Raw genomic sequence first — 19630 nt, 5'->3', positions numbered from 1 at the left:
AAATCCTCTCCTTTGCTAATATGAATTTCAGTATTATGTTTATCTTCTATACTTCTACTCTTGACATAGCCCATCAGAGCCTCCTGTTCGTCAGGTTCAAACCCATGCGTAAATTACATCTCTCCACATCTATATCGCTTGCCGGAAAACATTGCTCACCTCCGATCCTGTTTGCTCTATTTTTCGTTTCCGGCAATAAGCCCCTCCTGAGAATTCCAGTGCCTGTTATTACGCAGGCGAAGTTTCCCATCTTACAATGCAGAATTCTACCTCATTCTTTCACCCTTTATTTAAACTCAGTTGTCTGCCTGCCAAAATTGACATTCGTTACCAAGTCACTTTTGAGATTAGCCGGTGCGTGATGCCGACTTGACTGGAATTGGCTCCCCCTTCTCAGAGTCAGCTCCAGCGCTTGCCGTGTCACTAGGACTCACATCTTTGCCGGAATCCTGTCCTTGTGCCTCCTGATCTGCTGGACCTGGGCCAGCAGCTTCAGCAGCTTCAGCGGCTGGCTTTGCTTCCTTAGTTGAAAGTCCGCGGTCTTTGATGAACACGCAAAGAACCAAACATAGACCCATAATCGGTACCATTGAAATGAACACATCGTGACTAGCTTGAGCGTATGCCGATTCCAGCTGAGTTGCTTGGCTTGATGAAAGACTTCCAAGATCTGGTAGCTTGTACGAAGAGGCTACGAGATGTCTCAGTTCCTCCGGAAGTGCTCTGCGCAAGGACGACTGCAGCAGCTGGCTAGAGCAAGCAAGGCCAACCGCCCCGCCAAGAGCGCGGAGAAAATTGCGGTTCGATATGACTACAGCACGGAGCGCTTTTGGCGAATGTGCTTGAAGTGCAATGAGGCAAGGCTGGAAAACGTTGCCCACGCCGACGCCAATGATCATTTGCGCGATCACAGGCACGGCGAGATTGGTCCCTTGACCAAGGATGCAGAGAAGACCAGCCCCACTGAAAGAAGACCCCGGTGTTAGTTACCATCTCTAGGTCATCATCTGTATGTCAAAGGCACTTACAGAGTCCAGCAAGTGAAGCCACTCCAAATAACCTCTCCGTACCGGGAGAATCGTGTAATGTAAAATCCAGATCCAACCGAAAAGATCATCTGCGCCACAACCAGTGGGGTCAACAATGCAGCTGACACAATAGGCGATACCCTGCGAACATTCTGAAAGTAGATAGGCAAGTAGTAGAGCTCCGAGTAGTAGACGTATCCAAATAGGAAGTTTTGTAAGAGGATCACAGCTACTGCTGGTGTTTTGAACATTCTCATGGGTACCATCGGCAGCTTGGAGACCTTCCACTCAACCAGTAGGAAAGCCACTGTTGCAACTCCTGCAATGGAAAGCATTGAGATTACAAGAGGGGAGTTCCATTGGAAATAAGATCCTCCACCAGACACCGGAATAAGGAACAGGACGATGGCTACCGTTCCAGTGAGGAGGCCCCACCAATCGACAAGACGAGCTTTTTGAAGACCTTGACCTTTTGCCATAGGTGTTGATGGGAGCAAGAAGAAAGAAGCGACGCCCGAGCAGAGCATCAGGGGAGAAAGCAAGAAGAAAAATCCTCTCCAGCTGGTTTTTGAGCTCTGGGTGAATCCAGCTGACAGGAAAGGGCCGATGGTGTTTCCCAGGCCAATACAGCTCCCAATTATTCCCTGGTAGCGACCCCGTTCTTGCAAGGAAACAATGTCAGAGACGATCATCATCGTCAAAGAGTTCACGCCCCCTATCGCAATACCAGCAAGGCCACGAGCGACATAGAGCATCGGCGCGTTGACCGCCGTTGCGCAGAGAATGTCCCCTATCGCGAGTAGGGCGACAGCTGACAGGTAGATGATTTTTCGTCCAAAGATGTCTGACAGGCGCCCGTAAAGGACCTGAAACAATGTGTTCGCAATCATCGATGACGTGCCGGCCCAAGCGATTGTGTCCGCAGCGTTCAGGTCTTCTGCCATCGTAGGCAAAGCCACCGCGATGCCATTTTGGTCGGCATAGGCTACGAGAAATGCCGACGCCATTGTGGAGAAAACAATCAGGAGTTGTTTCCGCGGGAGGAGGTTTGTTTGATCTTGTAACAGGGCCTCATTTTTAGCCTGTTTTTCTGACGTGGAGGTGGACATGGTTGCTGCGAGTGCTGGTTCGTTCGACAATGGTGATGGCCGGAGAAGGAAGACGGGACAGAGAGCAAGCGTAGCTTGAATTTCCGACGTTGTCGAAGGCGCCTGACAAGGTGAAGAGAAAACAGCTGATCACTTCTTGTTTGACGCGCCTTGCGAGTGCAGTACGGCCCCTTTTCTCACGACCTGTGCAATTGGCATTAGTCGCCCAGTCATTGGCCAAAAGTGGAGTCGTCGCTTCGGGGTCGATATCCACCGGAGTTACGAGCGGGCATTGCTTCCGGCGACAATTCAGAACTAGTCTCCTACCTTCGCGACCCTAGTCATTCAACTCACGGTCAAAACGGAGCTTTCCATTTCAGCGAAGATATTGCGCGACAGCTCCTGATTATGATCACCGCACCGGAATCGGCTCGCCTGGTACAGTGATTCCGCATGTCTCTCCTGCACGCCATGGACAGCAAAATGCATGCCGATCAATTTTGCCCACTCCATCCGAGTCAGGGCTGCATGAACTGCCACCGCGATCTCAACTCAAAGCAGAAGGGAATCCGAACACAGTATCACATTTGGTTACGATCCGATAAGGTTGCAGTTCTGGGATCCAAGCCCTGTCGGCAGCATGAGTGAACTGCATAGGTCAAGGGTACTTACTCGCAAAGACGATCCCCTCCGCACTGCCTTGCTATTTGGATTTGGTTTCACGTGGACAAACAGAGAACAGGAGCTGGGTTTCAGCGAGCAATATGGCTGTTGGGAGAAGCATTGCACAACTACTTACAAACATGCTTACACTTTTCGACATAATAGAAAGTACTGCTATACTCTGCGAAAGGTATTTTGCGTCTTTTTTTATCGTGTAAACTTTTTTACCGCCTTCAATTTATAAGTCAACGATTGATTTTGTAAAATAGAATTAAATATAGAACAGTTATTTGAAATTGAGTTCTAATATATATTACGTATATATCTATATTTCGGACAATGTAGTTATAAAATTGAATAGTATTGTATTATAAAACATACATTTAAAACAGCGTCATAAGTTATATTTCTAAATAGATCAATGATTTCATGTATTTTTATAAGAGAAATTGAAAGCGGATAAAACATTGATTTATCCAGTTTCCAAAATATCAAGGAGAGTTACTACGAAAGGTCTGAGGTATTCATACGAATCTTTAGCACAGTGCTGGCTCAAAGAATACACTCTCCGGCATAACTTCGGCTCCCTGAGGGTGTTTGCGGGGGTCCAGACAATATTGACCTGCGCGGAACCCCTGTTGTGCAAGTCCTGCTACCGTCCCCCACAAACCGGGGTCGGGCCAGAAGAGGGCTCTCACAAGGCTGAGCAAACAACCGAGGCAAGCGATTCTGATGGTCAGGCAGAGCGAATTGAAGCATGGAGCTGACGATGTGATTCCTACCAGAGCGTACGTAGCCAGAACCTTATTCTATGGAGAAATAAAGGTCGATATGGGGATTATTTTGAGACAGGGATATGGACATACCCGTTCAAGGAATGTGGACCGAGAATGACAGCAAGGCCGGACGAAAGGGAAGGCCCCGCAAGCTCTTTTGGGATGCGTAAGCGCCGAGTGAGTGGGGACAGAGATTTCGTGCAGTTGAGATGGCTGGGTGTACAGCAAATCGCCGCCAAGTGCATGTGGATGTAGCTTAACGAGATGAATCTCTGCTTTGTGCACATTCCCCGTTTCAGTGGCCGGCCCTTGCTTGGCAACGGCGTTTCCCCCATTTCCACTAAGGAAAGTATCGTCTGTAGGAAAAAATAAAGAAGTAAACACTGAATAGAGAAGCGACAGTAGGTCCTTGGCAAATAACGATTTCAACATGGGTGTCCGGCAGCGTTACCCGCCCGTTGCAAACGCCGTGACCGCTCATTTCACGCGGGCTGAGGGGTCCCTGGGGGGGGGGGGGTGTGATACACGAACTGCTGCTCAGCAAGCTGGACTTCCTTATCAGCCCCATACTTTGCTACTTTGTCTCGAGAAGACCCCGACTGAACCCGCTGCTCTGTGACGGGACTTACATTAGATGTTGGACAGCTTTGTGACAAGGTCTGTGGGTAGATAAGCAATAACAAAGGATAATGGATCCTTGATGAATGCAAAGGCCGATAACGCAGACAGATCTGGCGAATTCATCATCTCGTATCTACACGGCAGTGCCCTCTACCTCGTTTGCAACCTGGATTGGTATATTCATTAAACGATGATAGTGATTTAAACGGAGTCAATATTGACACCGTGTTTCTGCCGCACCTTATCTAGGGCGGGACATCCCGCAAAAGCTTAACTTGACTCGACCAGCACAGATCCCTGCTCCCCGTCCCCGCCACTGCCAGCCGCCGCCGTGTCATGAGTAAGGTTGAGGGCCCCCACACATGCCCCGTACGTAAGTGACCCAAGGGTGGTATTTGCATGGCGCACGGCGGCAAAAAGAAAGTTGAGCAGAAGTTACCGGAAGAAGATATTGCTATCCGATTAAAAGCATTTAAACATTTATTTTACACCTTTCTTAATATTTGCATAAATAAATAATAGAATATCAATTTTTTTATTATTGTTTTTTTTTTAATTAAGAACAACATGGTAATAACTGTATATTAGAGTTTTCTATCTTCCAAGGGAGGGAAAATAAAGGGGGGGGGTGTTGGTAAGACTTCGATAATAATTTTATGATGCGTATTGCGCTGGGTTGACTAATGCAATTGATGTAAATTGCGCATCTTAGCATTCTAATATCAGAAGTAGATCCTATCATTACACTCATTGCCATACTATCGCACACACTGCTCAGGCTTATTTATATTGGTTCCGCCTACACGGCAGCTCTGCTTCTCGTTCCAGCAGTCCATCACCTCTTTCAATTGCACCATTATCTACTCCAACCACTTCATTTACTTTCCAATATACCAAGATGGGTTCCGTTGAGGTAGAGGCACCTTTGAATGCTCACCAAGAGGTGCCAGCCATGGAAAAGTTCACCACCTCATTCCCTCCCCCACTGAAGTTGGGAAATGCCATCGATGACTGGAAATTCGAAGACCTTACGAGGGCTATTGGGAGAGTCTACCCCGAGGTCGATCTGGCTGAGGTCCTCGCCTCTCCCAAAGCAGACATTATACTACGCGATCTTGCTATCACCAGTGAGTACCCCCGGCATCTCAACACTGCGAGCTGTCATGTCATCTGACAAAAGGTTTGCAGTCGCACAACGTGGTGTGATCGTTTTCAAAAACCAGAAGAACCTCACCCATGAGCAGCAAAAGTACTTCACAAACCGTCTTGGCCAGCTCACCGGCAAGCCTGAGGAATCGGGTGTCCACATCCATCCCATCAACCACACCACTACCAAAGAGGGCGATGTTGACAAGGAGATCTCAACTATCGCTCGAAACCCCGCCAACATGCTGTCCAAGCAGACTGGTGTCGTGGCATCGGGGGGAAAGGCGCTCAAGAAGCAGAGTGTTGCTGATGGCTGGCACTCTGACATTGCATTTGAGCGTGTCGCATCGGATTATACCACCCTCAAGATGGGTGTCCGCCCTAGTACCGGAGGAGACACAGTGTTTGCAAGTGGGTATGAGATGTACGACCGCCTCTCGCCCCCTTTCCGTGCCTGGCTGGAGACCTTGACTGGCCGCTTTTCGCCTGTTGGTTACGAGCCCGACCCGGCAGTTGCCCACAAGTACAGCTTCCCGCGAGGACACCCAACGAACATTGATCAGTCGTTGACGGCAGAGCATCCCATGATCCGCACGAACCCCGTTACGGGATGGAAATGCGTCTTCGGTGTTGGGCACCATCTCCAAGAGGTCTATGGGCTTGCACCAGCTGAGAGCAAGTGGATCGAGAACTTCCTCGAGGATATGATCACCAAAAACCACGACCTCCAGTGCCGAGTCAAGTGGGATGTTAATGATCTGGCTGTGTTCGACAACCGCTCTCTGTCGCACACCGCAACATATGACTACGATGAGCCTCGCGTCTGCTACCGGGTGGTGGCTGTTGGTGAGGCGCCGGCCTTGGACCCCAAGTCTGTCTCCCGCAGCGACGCTCTTGGCCTTTGAGGAGCCCATGATAGGTTATGACAACGATATTAAGCCAACCTTTTTGAGAATTTCAGAGCATAGCTATACAATTAAATAGCTGTCAAATTCACTCATTTCATCACTCATCAAGCTAGCTAGAACCATGCTAGTGATGGGATCTCTGACGCAGCCAACTAAGTATACTTCAAACCGTATCTCTAACAAATTTCCATCTTACGTAGAAGTCAATTTGCGTATTTTGACACTAGGGGAAAGTTAGGAGGCGATGGCAGATTGTACTGTCATGGCATTCAGCTCAATTTGGAGAAATTAGTCATTGTCCATGGAAGAATCCAAAGGTGATGATCAACCTCGGGAGTTGCCAACGGACCAATCTAATTTCACGGAACAGTTCATAAATTTATTCATTACTCCAACTTTGACCAGACTCGTGGAAGCTGTGGTTTGACAGTATGCCGCCTCAGCGTCCTTACACGAGACCTCGAAATCGTCCTACTGTACTTTCAAGTCAACGGGAACACAAGTGTAAGCAGTAGCCTGAAGCGCCTTAAAAGGTCGTCCAAACCTTACGTACTGTCTTGTCTGAACATCGGCCTCACGATAACTATTAAACGTGAGAGCAGCGTCGAAGGCAACCCTCTTGACTCTTACGATTCCAGGCTTAGCCATGCATTTGAAATCACTTGCACGATACGAGCTGTCCCAATTCCTCGGGATTATTGCCAATATTCCTAAAGTTCGTTAAGTAGCATCCCTGCGTTCAGTCGAGTGCGAGAAGACGCGGAACTCGTTCTGCGCCACGATCAAACATTGAAATAGCGCAGCACACTCTCAATTCCATTCGGAAACCATATGAAGATCATATATTTGCGTCCTCGTTATTCACTTTATGAGCTCAACAGGAAGACTTTAAAGGTCTGAGGCGATAAATAATTTTGTACTGTGGAAACAAGATATTCTTTTGGATGCCGCCTACACGCCGTTCGCCTGGATCATCAAATTAGGACCTGGATGAACGAAATCTGAATTATGTCTTTATCCCTTTATTCGGCTTGTGAAAGCTTTCGAGTGCAAGACGGAACCCTTGCTATGATATGTCGTCTACGAAACGTTATCGTTCGTCGGAGATTCTGGGTCAACTCGAGTGTTATCATTTTATTATTCGAGGGATAGTGGACCAGCGAGGTTGAGCAATTGGCGCATTGTGTATTTACATCGTCCTCCAGGGGATTAGACTTTCATGGATGATGCTATCCAATTCGGGACTTTCATAATGATGTGAGTGAGCAAGCATTTACGAACGGAGTTCTACAAAACAAGTGAACGGACTTCGTGAACCATCGGGGCAATCCAGAATTGTCAGGACATGTCACTAGTATGGAATTGCTAGAGCTTACTACGGATCGGCTAATCTTGTACATGAAATTACCTACTTAATCCCAGTGACTGAGGTCTTTGACCTAACTGCTAAGTCAGGGTTGTCACACTAGCCTGTGAGCTAATAGAAGTTCAGATCTGGTTTCAAGACATAACATCTTTCTCTAGGTCCTGTATCACACGTCGATTTACAAGGACATTGTCAGTTTCGTCTGTCATGAATGCCATGGTCTTCTTGAACTCCCACTCCCAGGCCGTCATATTTGCAGCATCGCTATTATCATCGTCTCCCTGACCAATGAGCCTTTTCATCCTGGCATTGCGTTCAGGCCTCAAGAAATAGGCCATGCTGTACCTGTCGACGAATCGTTGATCGCCTGGCGAATAGGTCACGCGATGCGTATTACTCCGAAGCAATCCGCCAGTCCATTGCACCATGGCGTCTCCCAGGTTGACGATCAGGTGGCGTGGTCGTGGACGAACCCAAAGCCATGCATTGGGGTCTGTCGCAGATTGACCGGGCTTGAGGACCTGAAGACCACCAAGCACGTTGGCTAGAAGGGTGATTGTGCCAATGTCTGTGTGGTGGCGCAAGGCAGTCCGTAAGTCCTTTGCCTCTGAACTGGCTTCGAATTTCAATAGGCGAACAAGAGAAAGCGTAGGTTCCGTAGGCCGATTCAGGGATGTAAAAGTATCTGCAGGTAACCCCAGCTCGGTTGCCAAAGTGGTTTGAATCGTTGAAGCAATCTCTTGATTATGCTTGAGGTAAGAGGTGAATAAGGGGAGATGCGTCTGCACTAGTGGAGGAAGCGGTGGAACGGGACCGACTCCTGTGAGGCCATCCTGACCTATGTTGAACCATTCGAAACGATCTGGCTCGTTCGTCTCAGTTTTCCCTACACCGCGCAGTTTGAAGCTTCAAAATGTCAGGTAAAAAGTTTCAGAGGCGACTAGTGGTACGAGACTCACCCTTCAAAGCTCCGGGGAACATCAACATGATATTGCCTCTTGACATCCTCTGGTAAGCCCATGACATCTTTTCCAACGCCTCCCATGAGCTGGTCGATCTCCCTAACTAAACTATCACCCAAATCATCCCCGCGCAGGTCGAGTAGGAAGAAGCCCAGAGTCTGGCATGCTTTTAGCAGGCTTTGAGCAGTGACCTTGTCACCCTTGCGAAGACCAACAAGTGAGATGCTGGCAATGGGTGCAGTGGGAATATCATCTGGAAAGGGAGGAATGTTTTCAAACAGCGTTTCAGAAGCCATCACTAATTGAGATAGTAAAGACTACGCGGCTGACGACGTTGGGATGAATCCAGATACTCATGCAGTAAAAGTGTCCTTAAATGTGTCGAGTCCGGCTATGACCATACATTTGAATACTTGGTCGCTGCTGAAACGCTATAACAATAGAGTAAAATGATCTCTCTAATACTTGACAGGTCTGATGAGCACCCCAGATTTGACTACACAAGTGACATTCGGACTTTCATTATTACTTACAATATTCCGGCACCCCACTCATAGCCTTGGTGGATACTACGAAGGTTATTGTGCAGCCGCAGACCGGTTGAATTATCGAATGCACTTCGGCGAGAGAGGTGCAACTCAATCAGTTATAGTGCCGACCAGAATGTATGTACAAAAGCATCATACGAGCTGTTGTCAAGCAGTATTTGGACAAAACAAATTGTAGTTTAGAGCAACTCTACCAAGTCATTGTGATTCATCAAATTCCCAGCTGCCAGAATCATGTCTTACTCAACTACGGAACCTTTGAGCCTGACACATCATTTCTCAAGGGCCTCGAAAACTAGGAGACCAAACCCACTGAAAGAATACTACAAATATCTTTTCGTACCTGGAATGTGCAACTTTTCTGGAGGTATGCTACATCAGACTGATAATTGACACTCAAGACGCTAACCAACACTGCTCTGCACATAGGCTTGCCCCATCCAGACATTTTTCCTTTCGAGGCGTTGGATCTCTCACTTAATCAGCCGCTAAGAAATCCTATTTTGAACCACAAGGAAACGGATCATCCATCTGGTAATTACCCAGATATTCGTGTTCGCATACCGCGACGTGTCGGAGAGGATCATCCGGGGCACAAGGTGGACTTGAGCACTGCCCTCCAATATGGGAGCGCTCAGGGGTACACACCTCTCTATACGTGGTTACGAAAGCTAGTCAACTTGACGTATCATCCAAATATCCCATATCAAGGAGGCGCTGATGTCATTATCGACGGTGGCTCGGCGGATGGGCTCTCGAAGGTGTTTGAGCTTCTGTTCAACCCCTGGAATCAAGACTTGGACGACATCCAAAATCGGGAGGGCTTGATAGTGGAAGACTTTGTGTATGGGCCACCACTTTCACAGATTAGACCAAAAAACGTCAACATCGTTCCGGTCACGATGGATGCCGAGGGCATGCTGGCGCACGGCGCTGGTAGCCTGTCTGACGTTCTGCAGAATTGGGATTTTTCAAAGGGAAAGAGACCCCATGTTGTGTATACCATCCCGTAAGCTACCTCCCCTGTCACAATCTTGCAAATATGCCTGACAAAAGCAAAGTACAGGTCAAAACCCCACTTCAGGGGTGCTATCATTCGAACGACGCAAGGAGATATATGCAGTTTGTTCGAAATTCGATCTCGTACTCATAGAGGATGACCCATATTGGAATCTCTTCTACCCCTCTACTCCGTCCATCTCCAAGCAATATCGTGGATTGTCTGCGCCGACGAATTTTCCCACCAACACATCCCATAATTACTGTACCGAATCTTTAGAAGGTCGATCAACAGGGTACCGATTCCTTGACGAGCTGATTCCTAGCTTCCTGAGCTTGGATAAAGATGGACGCGTAATACGGCTTGATTCATTTTCGAAGTCTATTGCGCCAGGCTGCAGGCTGGGATGGATCACAGCTCAGCCGAGCGTGTGTGAACAACTTTTCAAGATCACTGATGATACCACACAACAGCCTTCCGGCTTTGTGCAAGCTATTATCACGAGGCTGATCGGAGAGCTCGGCAGCACTGGCAATGTATCTACTGCTTGGGGCCTCGAAGGATGGGTTCGTTGGTTAGAGGGTCTCCGCTCTGCTTACGAACGTCGTATGATCAAACTAGCGACAGCGCTTGAGCGGAATAAGGTCGTCACATCCGCGACAGGTCAGACCAAGATGTTTGATTTTCAATGGCCCATGGGTGGCATGTTCTTGTGGGTCGAAGTCAACATCTTCAGTCATCCTCTTGTATCGACGGTTGGCCCGAAACGACTCATGCGGGCGTTGTGGATCCGCTGCACCCAGCATCCCTATAGAATTCTGACAGTCCCTGGAGGAGATTTTGCGGCTACAGAGTCGGTAAAGGGGACTCGTGGATTTTTGTTTTTGCGTTTCTGTTTTGCAGCCGTTGAGGAGGATTTATTGGAAGCCAAAGCGCAGTCCTTCGCGGAAGCATGCCGGGAATTCTGGTCTATCCAGAGCTCCAACGATATCGACGAGATTATGAGAGATGAGGATGCCTTGGAGTCAAGCCACAGGGAAGATGCTGCATAGTCACTAGCATGAGCTGTGTGGAATAGCGCTGCACATTGGATTAGACAGCAAAATGGGAACACAAACCATATGCCTTCTTTAATCCAGCCAACGTTCAACAAGAAAGCTTGTCCTTCCCGACAAATTAACGAAATATTTTAATTCTTGGACGAGACCTCAGAGGCTTCTTCTTCAAGATGTATATTTTCTTGCCGCGCGCTCACTACTTGGTTTCGCATAAAATGGTCGATGAAGATGCATTTGCTAACATGGAGAAGAAGAATGGCATCTATAGATTTATAACACTGAATGATAGGCAACGCAAGTATTCCCTCTTCTGATGTAACCCTGAGTCATGTAATTTCAAGTCACAAAGGCTCTACGCCTCGGCCAAGGAAAGTCGATTCCCCAAACTCCTTCTCGACAACCTGAAACAGCGTCAACCCCGTGACTGGTGACAATCAGTCTCCATATGCATTATGAATACTTTTACCAACGATTGAGAGAACTTACAATAACCTCCTTCGGGCCTCCCAATGGCATAATGGGTAGATGCGGCCTCTTCATGGCCGATCTGAACGAGAGGCTTCCCAGTTCCGGCCGCGCTTGCATCAGCAGCAAGTTGGATCTCACATAATTTCTCGAGTAGCACGAACCAGGCTACTGCCGCTTCAATGGATGGGCCAGCTGTAAGGAGTCCATGATTTCCTAACAAGGCAGCCTTTTTATCGCCTAAGCATTTGGCAATGGCTTTTCCTTCCTCAGTAGCGAAAACAAGGCCGGCGAAGTTGCTGTCAAATGTGAATACTAGGGGACTTGACAACAGTTAACCAGCACAGACGTACGTGTATAGCACATGGTCTTGATAGAAAGTGCAAAAGTCTTGAGACAACATGTCTAACGTACGACCTAATCCAGACTTAGCAGACTTCAAATGGAGAGAGAAAAAATACAAAACAATTGGTGCCAACCTGTTGCACAAAACGCACGACCATAAGTACTGTGAGAGTGTGCCGCACAGAGTACATCGGGGCGGGCTTTGTGGATCTCGGAATGAATTGCATAGGCAGCTTTGATGTATATTGTCAATTTATTGGCCGTCAAATTGATAGGGGTACAGTTGCTTAATACCATAATTCAACCTCCTATTCTTGCCGCCATCCACGACCTTGCCGCTGTGGTCAACTCGTATCAAATCCTCATCCCTGATCAAGGAGAAATGCAGGCCTGAGTCGGAATTATCAGTACCACCAATATGGTATGTTTTGGTCAACACCATCCAGTAATGAGTTCTACACACCAAAAGGATTCACCCAGAAGCTATCTGGCTCGACGGGATCTCTGACAGTAATATGGCCAGCCAGGCCCTCTGAGAACCCATAATTAGCGAAGATGCGAAAAGCCAACGTCAATCGGTGCTTCAGATACGCTCTCTCTTCAAGCTTGTTCTCAAACTCCGGCGGATAGATCTGATCGTCCGGTTGGAAGGCCAAGTCTGGGTCCCCGCTGCGGTGCTGAGCCGAGACTCTGGACTCGGCAACCGAGGCTGATGTCGAAGTAGCCTGGACAGCTGAAGACGACATTGTCAAAATCAACCAGATTTTTGTGGTTGTAATGGCCAAGACCACTGATTTGCACCTTCTGACCTTGACTTATGAGGTGTGCCATCTCCATAAAACTGTGCAAGATCTCAAGAAGCACTTGGCTTATTGCTGGCCACACATCCAGCCAGCAAAGAAACAATTCTAGCTTGGCAAACAATACATTGCTCCGTCCAACCCACCAGATTTAGTGTTACACCAGTCAACAACTTGTCGGCATCTCCATCTAGTGGGTCCGTTGAGTACACGCGTCCATTTCCATCTAGGTCGTCGTGGGAGGTGAGGCCGGAGCCACTTTTTTTGGTTTTACCCACCGCCGGGAGAACTTTAATGGCAAGCCCATCGAGGCAGAGCCTCAGTCATCAATAGAGTACTAGAAAAGCGACTAGTTTAAGGTTCAAACTTGGTGTGGTACGAAGTTCTTTGATATGTGTAAGTACCTCAGCTTCACTCTCCGCGGCCTGATAGGTGTTGATTTGCGTCATGATGGCGCAACTCAGCAGCAACAAAGGTGGCCATCACCATGTGATAGTGTTATTGGAATAAGTCCTTCCTTCGACACTTATATTCGATTTATCGACACCGCACACCCACGAGCTCCGAGATTATGACCGCACGCATCCGGACCAACTCGCTGAGGTAAGAGTAGGACAGTAATTCCAATCACCGCAAAGATGTTGACTGAGGCGGCGTCTCCCAATCAGCGTATGATTGCCGGGGTAGTTTCGGGTACACATTCGGTAGACCTGGACGCGTGTCGAATGCGAGGCACAGTGGTGGCTAACACGCCGCATTGCAACACGTCAACTGTGGCTGAACATGCTATTGGCCCTTACTTTACCATTCGGAGGAGCATACCACGTAGCCATCGACTTTCATAGACCGTCGAACGGGCAAGACGTGGAGTTCTACTCAAAGTTCTCTATGGTTCTGACGACCTGGCACCTCGGACTTGTCGAGATGAAATCGTTGGCATTATGGGATATGGAACGGTTGGTGAGCCATACTAGTCTTAAGCTTCTTTCACAGAAACCAAGTCAAATCCGCGTGCACTGGGTCAAAAGATAGCCGTCTGGCACACGCCTTGGGAATGAGAGTACTCGTATCTGGGCGGAAGGGCCGACCCGTTTCTCCGGATGGAAATACCTTTTGATCAAGTCATTCGTACGGCCTCGGTCCTCACATTGTGCCTCCCGCGGATTTCAGACACAATCAACTACATTTCATCTGCTGAACTTGAAGCCATGCAATCCCACGCTGTTCTGGTGAATGTGTCCCGCGGTGGTATTGTTGAGGAAGGAGCCTTAGTCAAGGCTTTGGAAAATGGGAACATTGCTGGTGCAGCCACAGATGTCTTCAAGAAAGAGCCTGTGAGTGATGGAGACAGTCCCTTGCTAGGTGATCGAGTTCAAGACTTGAACCTTGTTACCACTCCACATACGGCATGGGTTTCGGAGGAAGACGTTGTGGGCAAATGTCGCTGTATTCATATGCGCGAGACCGATCAACTCGGTGCCCCAGAAAATGAACTACATGAGGTCATATGAATTTCTCCTAATGCCAACTTGTGAAGATTTTGGAGGGACCGAAAGACCTAGGCAATCGAGCCCCGTATCAGACACTGTCGCCACAGCTCTGAGTCAAATTGTGTGTACATGACTATCTAACCTGCAACGATTCGACCTCTCAACTTCCGCGGCCATCACGTCTAGGAATCTTTTTTCAGCTGAGGCAGTACAGGGAGTCTTAATGAAGAATTCAGAGAAAGGACGGCGTTTCATCAACAGGTATTACTCGGACACTAGAAGTCAATTCTACTTTCAAATTCAATACCCTCTCAAAATTAAAAAATATCCAAGTGTTGAAAATGGACCTTGATTGAGTCCTCTTACTCAATCTTTTGAATGCCTTGACTCCCATATTCCGTGTTGAATTCCTGGAAAGTTCAAATACTTTTCCGACACCTCTGCGTTCGGCAGGGCGCCGTCTGACGCTGGACTATCACGGCTGTTACATACCGTTTCTCTCTACTATTCTTGGCCATAGATGTCAATGATCCACTGGCAGAATCTGATCCAGGTCTCGCTAAAGTCCCCTGCTACCCTCTCTCGCATGTTTGAATTCATGCAGCTATGTTCAATACTCCATTCGGCAAGTACCCGCAAGCCAAGTAGTGACAAGTTGTTGGTACCCATCAACGCCTGATAAAAGTCGTGCGAGAGAACGCTCGCCCTGCCTGATCGTTAGCTTCCTAAATTGATTTCAAGAGGGAGAGTGAGGATAAAGGAATAATAAACAAACCCCCAAGATCCTGGGTCGTCACTATTGATTGTGCAAGGGACACAATTCGACAAAAGAATAGGGAGATGATGTGACTTTGTCGTTGGACAGAGTCCCAGAACCTCATTCGAGATTGGACAAGTTTCAATCGCGATGTTTCTTTCCTTGCAAAGCTGCATCAACAGAGGGTGCTTAACGAGACTGAAACCATGCCCAATGCGCTTGGTCCCGAGAAGAATAGCGTCGAAGAGGTTCGAGTCTGTATCGCCTCCATGGTCGAGGGTCTCGCCTGCATGGAAGATAAACGGGAGATCAAGACCTAGTGTCTTGATCTTGGCTCGCATTTCAAGAAGCTCAGGGATCCAATGCGCAAGTGTCTGCCCAGCATCCTCCTGACCTTGCAAATCAAAGGCTATTGCAAATTCATTAGTGAAGTATTGAAAAAGATATTGAAATCATACCTACCGCAAATCAAATCTGGGAACTGTTGTTTCATCTCTATGCAGGTGTCCATGCACCACCTCATAGCTTCTTTCGTGGCTGAACGCAAACAGGCATAAATTAGCTTGACGCCATAAAATGTATGTCCTGCTGCCTGGATCTTCGGGACCTCTTCTTTGAGGACATCCGCGAGCATTTGAATCATTTCTCCATGTCCAAAATTGCGGGTACCGTCGTCATTTTGGATCGTAAACGCCTGATTCACTACAGCATTTAGAGTTAGTCATCAAAGGATCAAAGAAGAAGTTCTGTTCAAAGATAGATCAAAGCAGGCCACCACATGCCCAGTGTCTGCTTCGAAAATTGTAGTCGAACGAACAGCTTTGATTTAAACAAGGAGACAGACTACACATATGGCAGATGCTTCTCCCCGAAGTAATTAAGATTGTATCCGAGAGCTGCTTACTGGCGAGTCGAATCTCCGCATAAGAAATGCCGTCCTCAGCAAACCTCCAGAGTATTCTTCGAAACTGTCCTTTGTATGCAGTCTCGTAGCATAACATTGAGCGCTGGATCATGACACCCCGCATAAATTCCCTCCAGATACTGTCGAGAATTAGCAGTGAGGCCTCGAAAAGTATATTTCGCAGTATAACGTACCCGTCGACAGTCTGTTGTGGATGGTATGCATCGTCCGAAGTTATCAGTATCTGTTTGCTAAGCCATGCCTCTGCCCTTTCCCATCCACCAGGAAATAGGCGCAAGAAATCAGAGTATCTCATCCACGACCCAGCAATGTAAGCCTTGCTGAATAGGTTCGTCGTCTCGCTCAGATCCACATGATTAGGCAGGATACAAAATTGGGGTAATGCACAGGCAAAGAACCCTTTCGTAGTCAAGGGGCAATCGGATTTGATGTGTAATTTGTCCTGCTTCTTTGCATCATCTAACATTGTCCGCGGTGGGAGGATGCAGTCAAAGTGACAATGTAGGAGAGACCCCTTCGGTGCCTTCTGCGCAATCTTGAAGATTTGGCTGTTCTCAATGGCTTCCAGACCATGTAGAAAGCGGTGGCCGGCCTCGCAGCCAGAGCCGTCAGTACGCGTACCGTGGTGGTTGTCCTCTTCCCACTTCTTGAGCTTGTGTACAATTTCTTGGGCTCGAGCCTCAAGATCAGACCTCTTCACCTTACTTTCATAGCCCAGCGCTCGCTCAGCATTGATGAATGATTCGCGGGCGTGGAAGTAGTCCTCAACAGACCCAAAGTCTTCTGGCAAGGCAAACGAGGACGCCGTCATAATGAATGTACGGGTTGATTTGCTATGAAGCGTGTTCATAACCCGATTAGTGAGGGGTAAGATTGGGACTCAATGTAAATGCAAGGGGCCTGGACAAGTCAAGGATTCTTTATTCGGGGATCGCACTTATATGCAGCTGTTATTGCCGGTTGCATCTACGGAGGAATGTTCATCCGCACTCTTCGTCTTACTGTTCAAATAGAACAAGTTATGATCCGTTTCTGAAGTCCACCCAATATATCTTGTATGATTTCGTTCGAATAATAAATGAAATTAAACTATGGACTACAAGCATCTCGGCCATGAAAAATTTGCTTGAAGTGAGGTTCAAAATCGACATCACTGATAGCCCATATCCCTGTGTCAAGGGAGACTGGAGAACAAATTGCATTTTTGAGTCTGGCTGTGGATTACAGTCCGTTCACATCCCACGCACCAGGGATCTTGGTCGTTTCCCTAATGACACTGGCCCCATAGCCAACATTTAAAGGCACTCCCGAAGTACTAGCTCTCGCTGCATTCAAGATCCACTCCTTGCACAGCATGACGGCTGGCCGTTCAATATCCTGTGAGAAGGCCTCACGAGAAATCACATCAAAAACGTGGAATGGTCGCTTCGTTGCTGACATTGCCGGTATCAGGCGAGACCACAGGAGCTCGAACTGTGTGATGACATAGTTCAATGTATTTTGCTTCATCAGCTGCGTCCCGTCTCTGAGCAAAATTTGAGCCTCCTCGGTGCTTCTCGCGCTACACCACGCACGAAGCTCAGGGTAGCCGATTGACTTCCAGGCACCAGTGCGGAGAGTGTCCTTATCCCGACCGTGTTGTTTCTCCAGTTCGTAGAGGTGCTTGACCTCGTCTAAGAGGCCGTCTTTCAACATTTGCTCGATGCGTTCGTCGCAAAGGTTGCCAACGGTCTGCACATCGGAATTGAGAACTATTACGAGGAGATTCTGATCCTTGACGAACGGATGAAACAGAAGTGGCTCGATGAGAGACGTAGAGCCACCGCAGATAACGGGGATGTGACCTCGGCTCTGGATGGACTGGATGCTCTGAATGGCTGTTGCAATAAAGTCGACAGGTTCTTCAGCTACATCCAAGTAGTTCACCAGATGGTGAGGAACACCCTCCATCTCTTCGACTGTAACCTGTGCTGCCATTATGGGGCAATCACGGTAGACTTGAATGCTGTCGACCGAGACCACCTCACCATCGATAGCCGTTGCAATTCTAACGCTGAGACGTGTTTTGCCGATGCCAGTAGGCCCTATGATGGCAACAATTGGGATTGAGGCAGCCATTTTTGTATAGTAGCTGTAAGAGAGCGAGGATTAGAGGGAATTAGCAAAAAAGGATTGAGTTACAAGGTCATCGTGGAAAGGGCAACAAGCCAGACCTTTATTCTCATCTCAAGGTCGAAAGAAGTATGTTATGTAAGCGGAAACGCACTGGTCAAACAGATTTGTCAAGGTATTACTTGAATTGCGAACTTGTGGAAAGGCCCCAATAAAGGAGAAGGAGATTTCCGGTGAACTATTCCCCGGTGAGATCTCATACACCGTGCCGAGAAGCGCTACACTGCAACATACTGAGCAATGTGAAATTGCCGACCACATTGATGTCCCATCTTCCAGGGAGTTGGGTGATGAATGTCTTCCAAATGAGGACCAGAGGGAGTCAATAATTTACCGTGGAGCAAACAGTCACGAGGGCAGCGGTCGTTTAAATTACAGAGGAAGACGTTCCATGCTCTATTATCTGACAGCAAGCTTTAAATGGACGAAGTCTTCATGTCCTTTGACTTCCAGTCAAGTAAATGCCTTCCGACCGCTAACTTGTACTCCTGGACTTTCTGAATAACCTCTCCTGGTGTATTTGCCACACTGACGATATCGGCCGTTCCCCTTGATATGAATCCCTGAACCACAGAATTCTCAATCCAAGCAAGAAGGTGATCAAAAAAGCCACCGATATTGAACAAGACTATTGGACGATCATGGATTCCAAGCTGGTTCCACGTAATTACTTCGAATAGCTCCTCAACCGTGCCATAGCCACCCGGCAGCGCCACAAAAGCGTCCGCCTCACTGGCCATCAAAGCCTTTCGTTCATGCATACTGTGCACCACAGTCGTCTTGCCATACTCGATGACTTCGGGCTTGATTACTCCTCGCTCTGTTCTGATCAGAGCTTCGGGAATCACACCGTGGACTGCCTCTGGTCCAGAGAGCCGTACTAGGTTCTTGGCGAGGTGACCCATCAGCCCAAGCGTGCCACCACCGTAAATGAGAGACCACGACTGAGAGCTCATGGCCACAGCGAGTGCTTGTGTCTCCTCCGCATAGTTTGGCGATGCTCCTTGACTGGCACCTGGGGTCCAGTTAAGTCGATAGAAATGTCAGGGTATCGCAATAGACTTACCGCAGAAGACGCAGAGCGTGAGTTCTGTCCGAGCTGCCACAGCAGTGCTCACAATATCCGTCATCTTAGACTGAGTGGGAATCGTGAGAGAAATCAAGCAGAAATGTAAACGCAAATAAGATTGCTCTTTGCTGGAACTCTTTTTTTTCTATCTGTTTATACGATGCTTAGCCTGTCATACTAAATAATCAAAATCTATGATCAGTTTCTTTTTCTCCAAAACTCATCCTCGAGGGTTCTGTCCGAATACCGTATTTCCTAATACAGTCTCGTTAAGACGCGAAAATCTGAACCGGTCCCTAGTTACCTAACGCAGACCGCTAGCTGCTCAGGCCGGAGAAACTTATATTTGAACGGTGTGCGCGAGCATGTTAGGCCGACCTGACTCAACGGGGGGGGGGGGGGTGGGACCCGAGCCCAGTATTTTCTTTGCAATCACTTCAGCA

General features: G+C 48.0%; 8 protein-coding genes across 8 annotated transcripts; 3 read left to right on the top strand and 5 right to left on the bottom strand.

Moving 5' to 3' along the window:
* Positions 1-347: 347 nt before the first annotated feature.
* J7T55_014358 (uncharacterized protein) lies at positions 348-2137 on the bottom strand (the record flags this gene model as incomplete). The annotated part of the gene is made up of 2 exons (XM_053142346.1): positions 348-963; positions 1029-2137. 2 exons carry the CDS (start codon positions 2135-2137, stop codon positions 348-350), a joined length of 1725 nt encoding a protein of 574 aa, XP_052994548.1.
* A 2991-nt stretch (positions 2138-5128) lies between these two features.
* On the top strand, positions 5129-6227 carry J7T55_014357 (uncharacterized protein; the record flags this gene model as incomplete). Its single annotated transcript, XM_053142345.1, has 2 exons — positions 5129-5303; positions 5365-6227. 2 exons carry the CDS (start codon positions 5129-5131, stop codon positions 6225-6227), a joined length of 1038 nt encoding a protein of 345 aa, XP_052994547.1.
* A 1503-nt stretch (positions 6228-7730) lies between these two features.
* On the bottom strand, positions 7731-9113 carry J7T55_014356 (uncharacterized protein; the record flags this gene model as incomplete). The annotated part of the gene is made up of 3 exons (XM_053142344.1): positions 7731-8502; positions 8556-8811; positions 9092-9113. 3 exons carry the CDS (start codon positions 9111-9113, stop codon positions 7731-7733), a joined length of 1050 nt encoding a protein of 349 aa, XP_052994546.1.
* Positions 9114-9340: 227 nt separating this feature from the next.
* J7T55_014355 (Pyridoxal phosphate-dependent transferase major region subdomain 1) lies at positions 9341-11158 on the top strand (the record flags this gene model as incomplete). Its single annotated transcript, XM_053142343.1, has 3 exons — positions 9341-9473; positions 9536-10115; positions 10168-11158. The coding sequence occupies 3 exons, from the start codon at positions 9341-9343 to the stop codon at positions 11156-11158; spliced, it is 1704 nt and encodes a 567-aa protein (XP_052994545.1).
* A 347-nt stretch (positions 11159-11505) lies between these two features.
* Positions 11506-12720, bottom strand: J7T55_014354 (uncharacterized protein; the record flags this gene model as incomplete). Its single annotated transcript, XM_053142342.1, has 4 exons — positions 11506-11588; positions 11651-11944; positions 12269-12364; positions 12438-12720. The coding sequence occupies 4 exons, from the start codon at positions 12718-12720 to the stop codon at positions 11506-11508; spliced, it is 756 nt and encodes a 251-aa protein (XP_052994544.1).
* An 837-nt stretch (positions 12721-13557) lies between these two features.
* J7T55_014353 (glycerate dehydrogenase) lies at positions 13558-14285 on the top strand (the record flags this gene model as incomplete). Its single annotated transcript, XM_053142341.1, has 2 exons — positions 13558-13730; positions 13856-14285. The coding sequence occupies 2 exons, from the start codon at positions 13558-13560 to the stop codon at positions 14283-14285; spliced, it is 603 nt and encodes a 200-aa protein (XP_052994543.1).
* A 483-nt stretch (positions 14286-14768) lies between these two features.
* Positions 14769-16757, bottom strand: J7T55_014352 (uncharacterized protein; the record flags this gene model as incomplete). Its single annotated transcript, XM_053142340.1, has 6 exons — positions 14769-14974; positions 15040-15060; positions 15128-15430; positions 15484-15723; positions 15926-16065; positions 16120-16757. The coding sequence occupies 6 exons, from the start codon at positions 16755-16757 to the stop codon at positions 14769-14771; spliced, it is 1548 nt and encodes a 515-aa protein (XP_052994542.1).
* Positions 16758-17167: 410 nt separating this feature from the next.
* On the bottom strand, positions 17168-19248 carry J7T55_014351 (adenylate isopentenyltransferase 4; the record flags this gene model as incomplete). The annotated part of the gene is made up of 3 exons (XM_053142338.1): positions 17168-18077; positions 18599-19133; positions 19185-19248. The coding sequence occupies 3 exons, from the start codon at positions 19246-19248 to the stop codon at positions 17168-17170; spliced, it is 1509 nt and encodes a 502-aa protein (XP_052994541.1).
* Positions 19249-19630: the final 382 nt, after the last annotated feature.

The sequence above is a fragment of the Diaporthe amygdali genome, assembly GCF_026229845.1.
Source record: "Diaporthe amygdali strain CAA958 chromosome Unknown NODE_11_length_1138210_cov_64_948100, whole genome shotgun sequence".
Taxonomy (NCBI): domain Eukaryota; kingdom Fungi; phylum Ascomycota; class Sordariomycetes; order Diaporthales; family Diaporthaceae; genus Diaporthe; species Diaporthe amygdali.
This window is presented reverse-complemented; position numbering and strand designations above follow the sequence as displayed.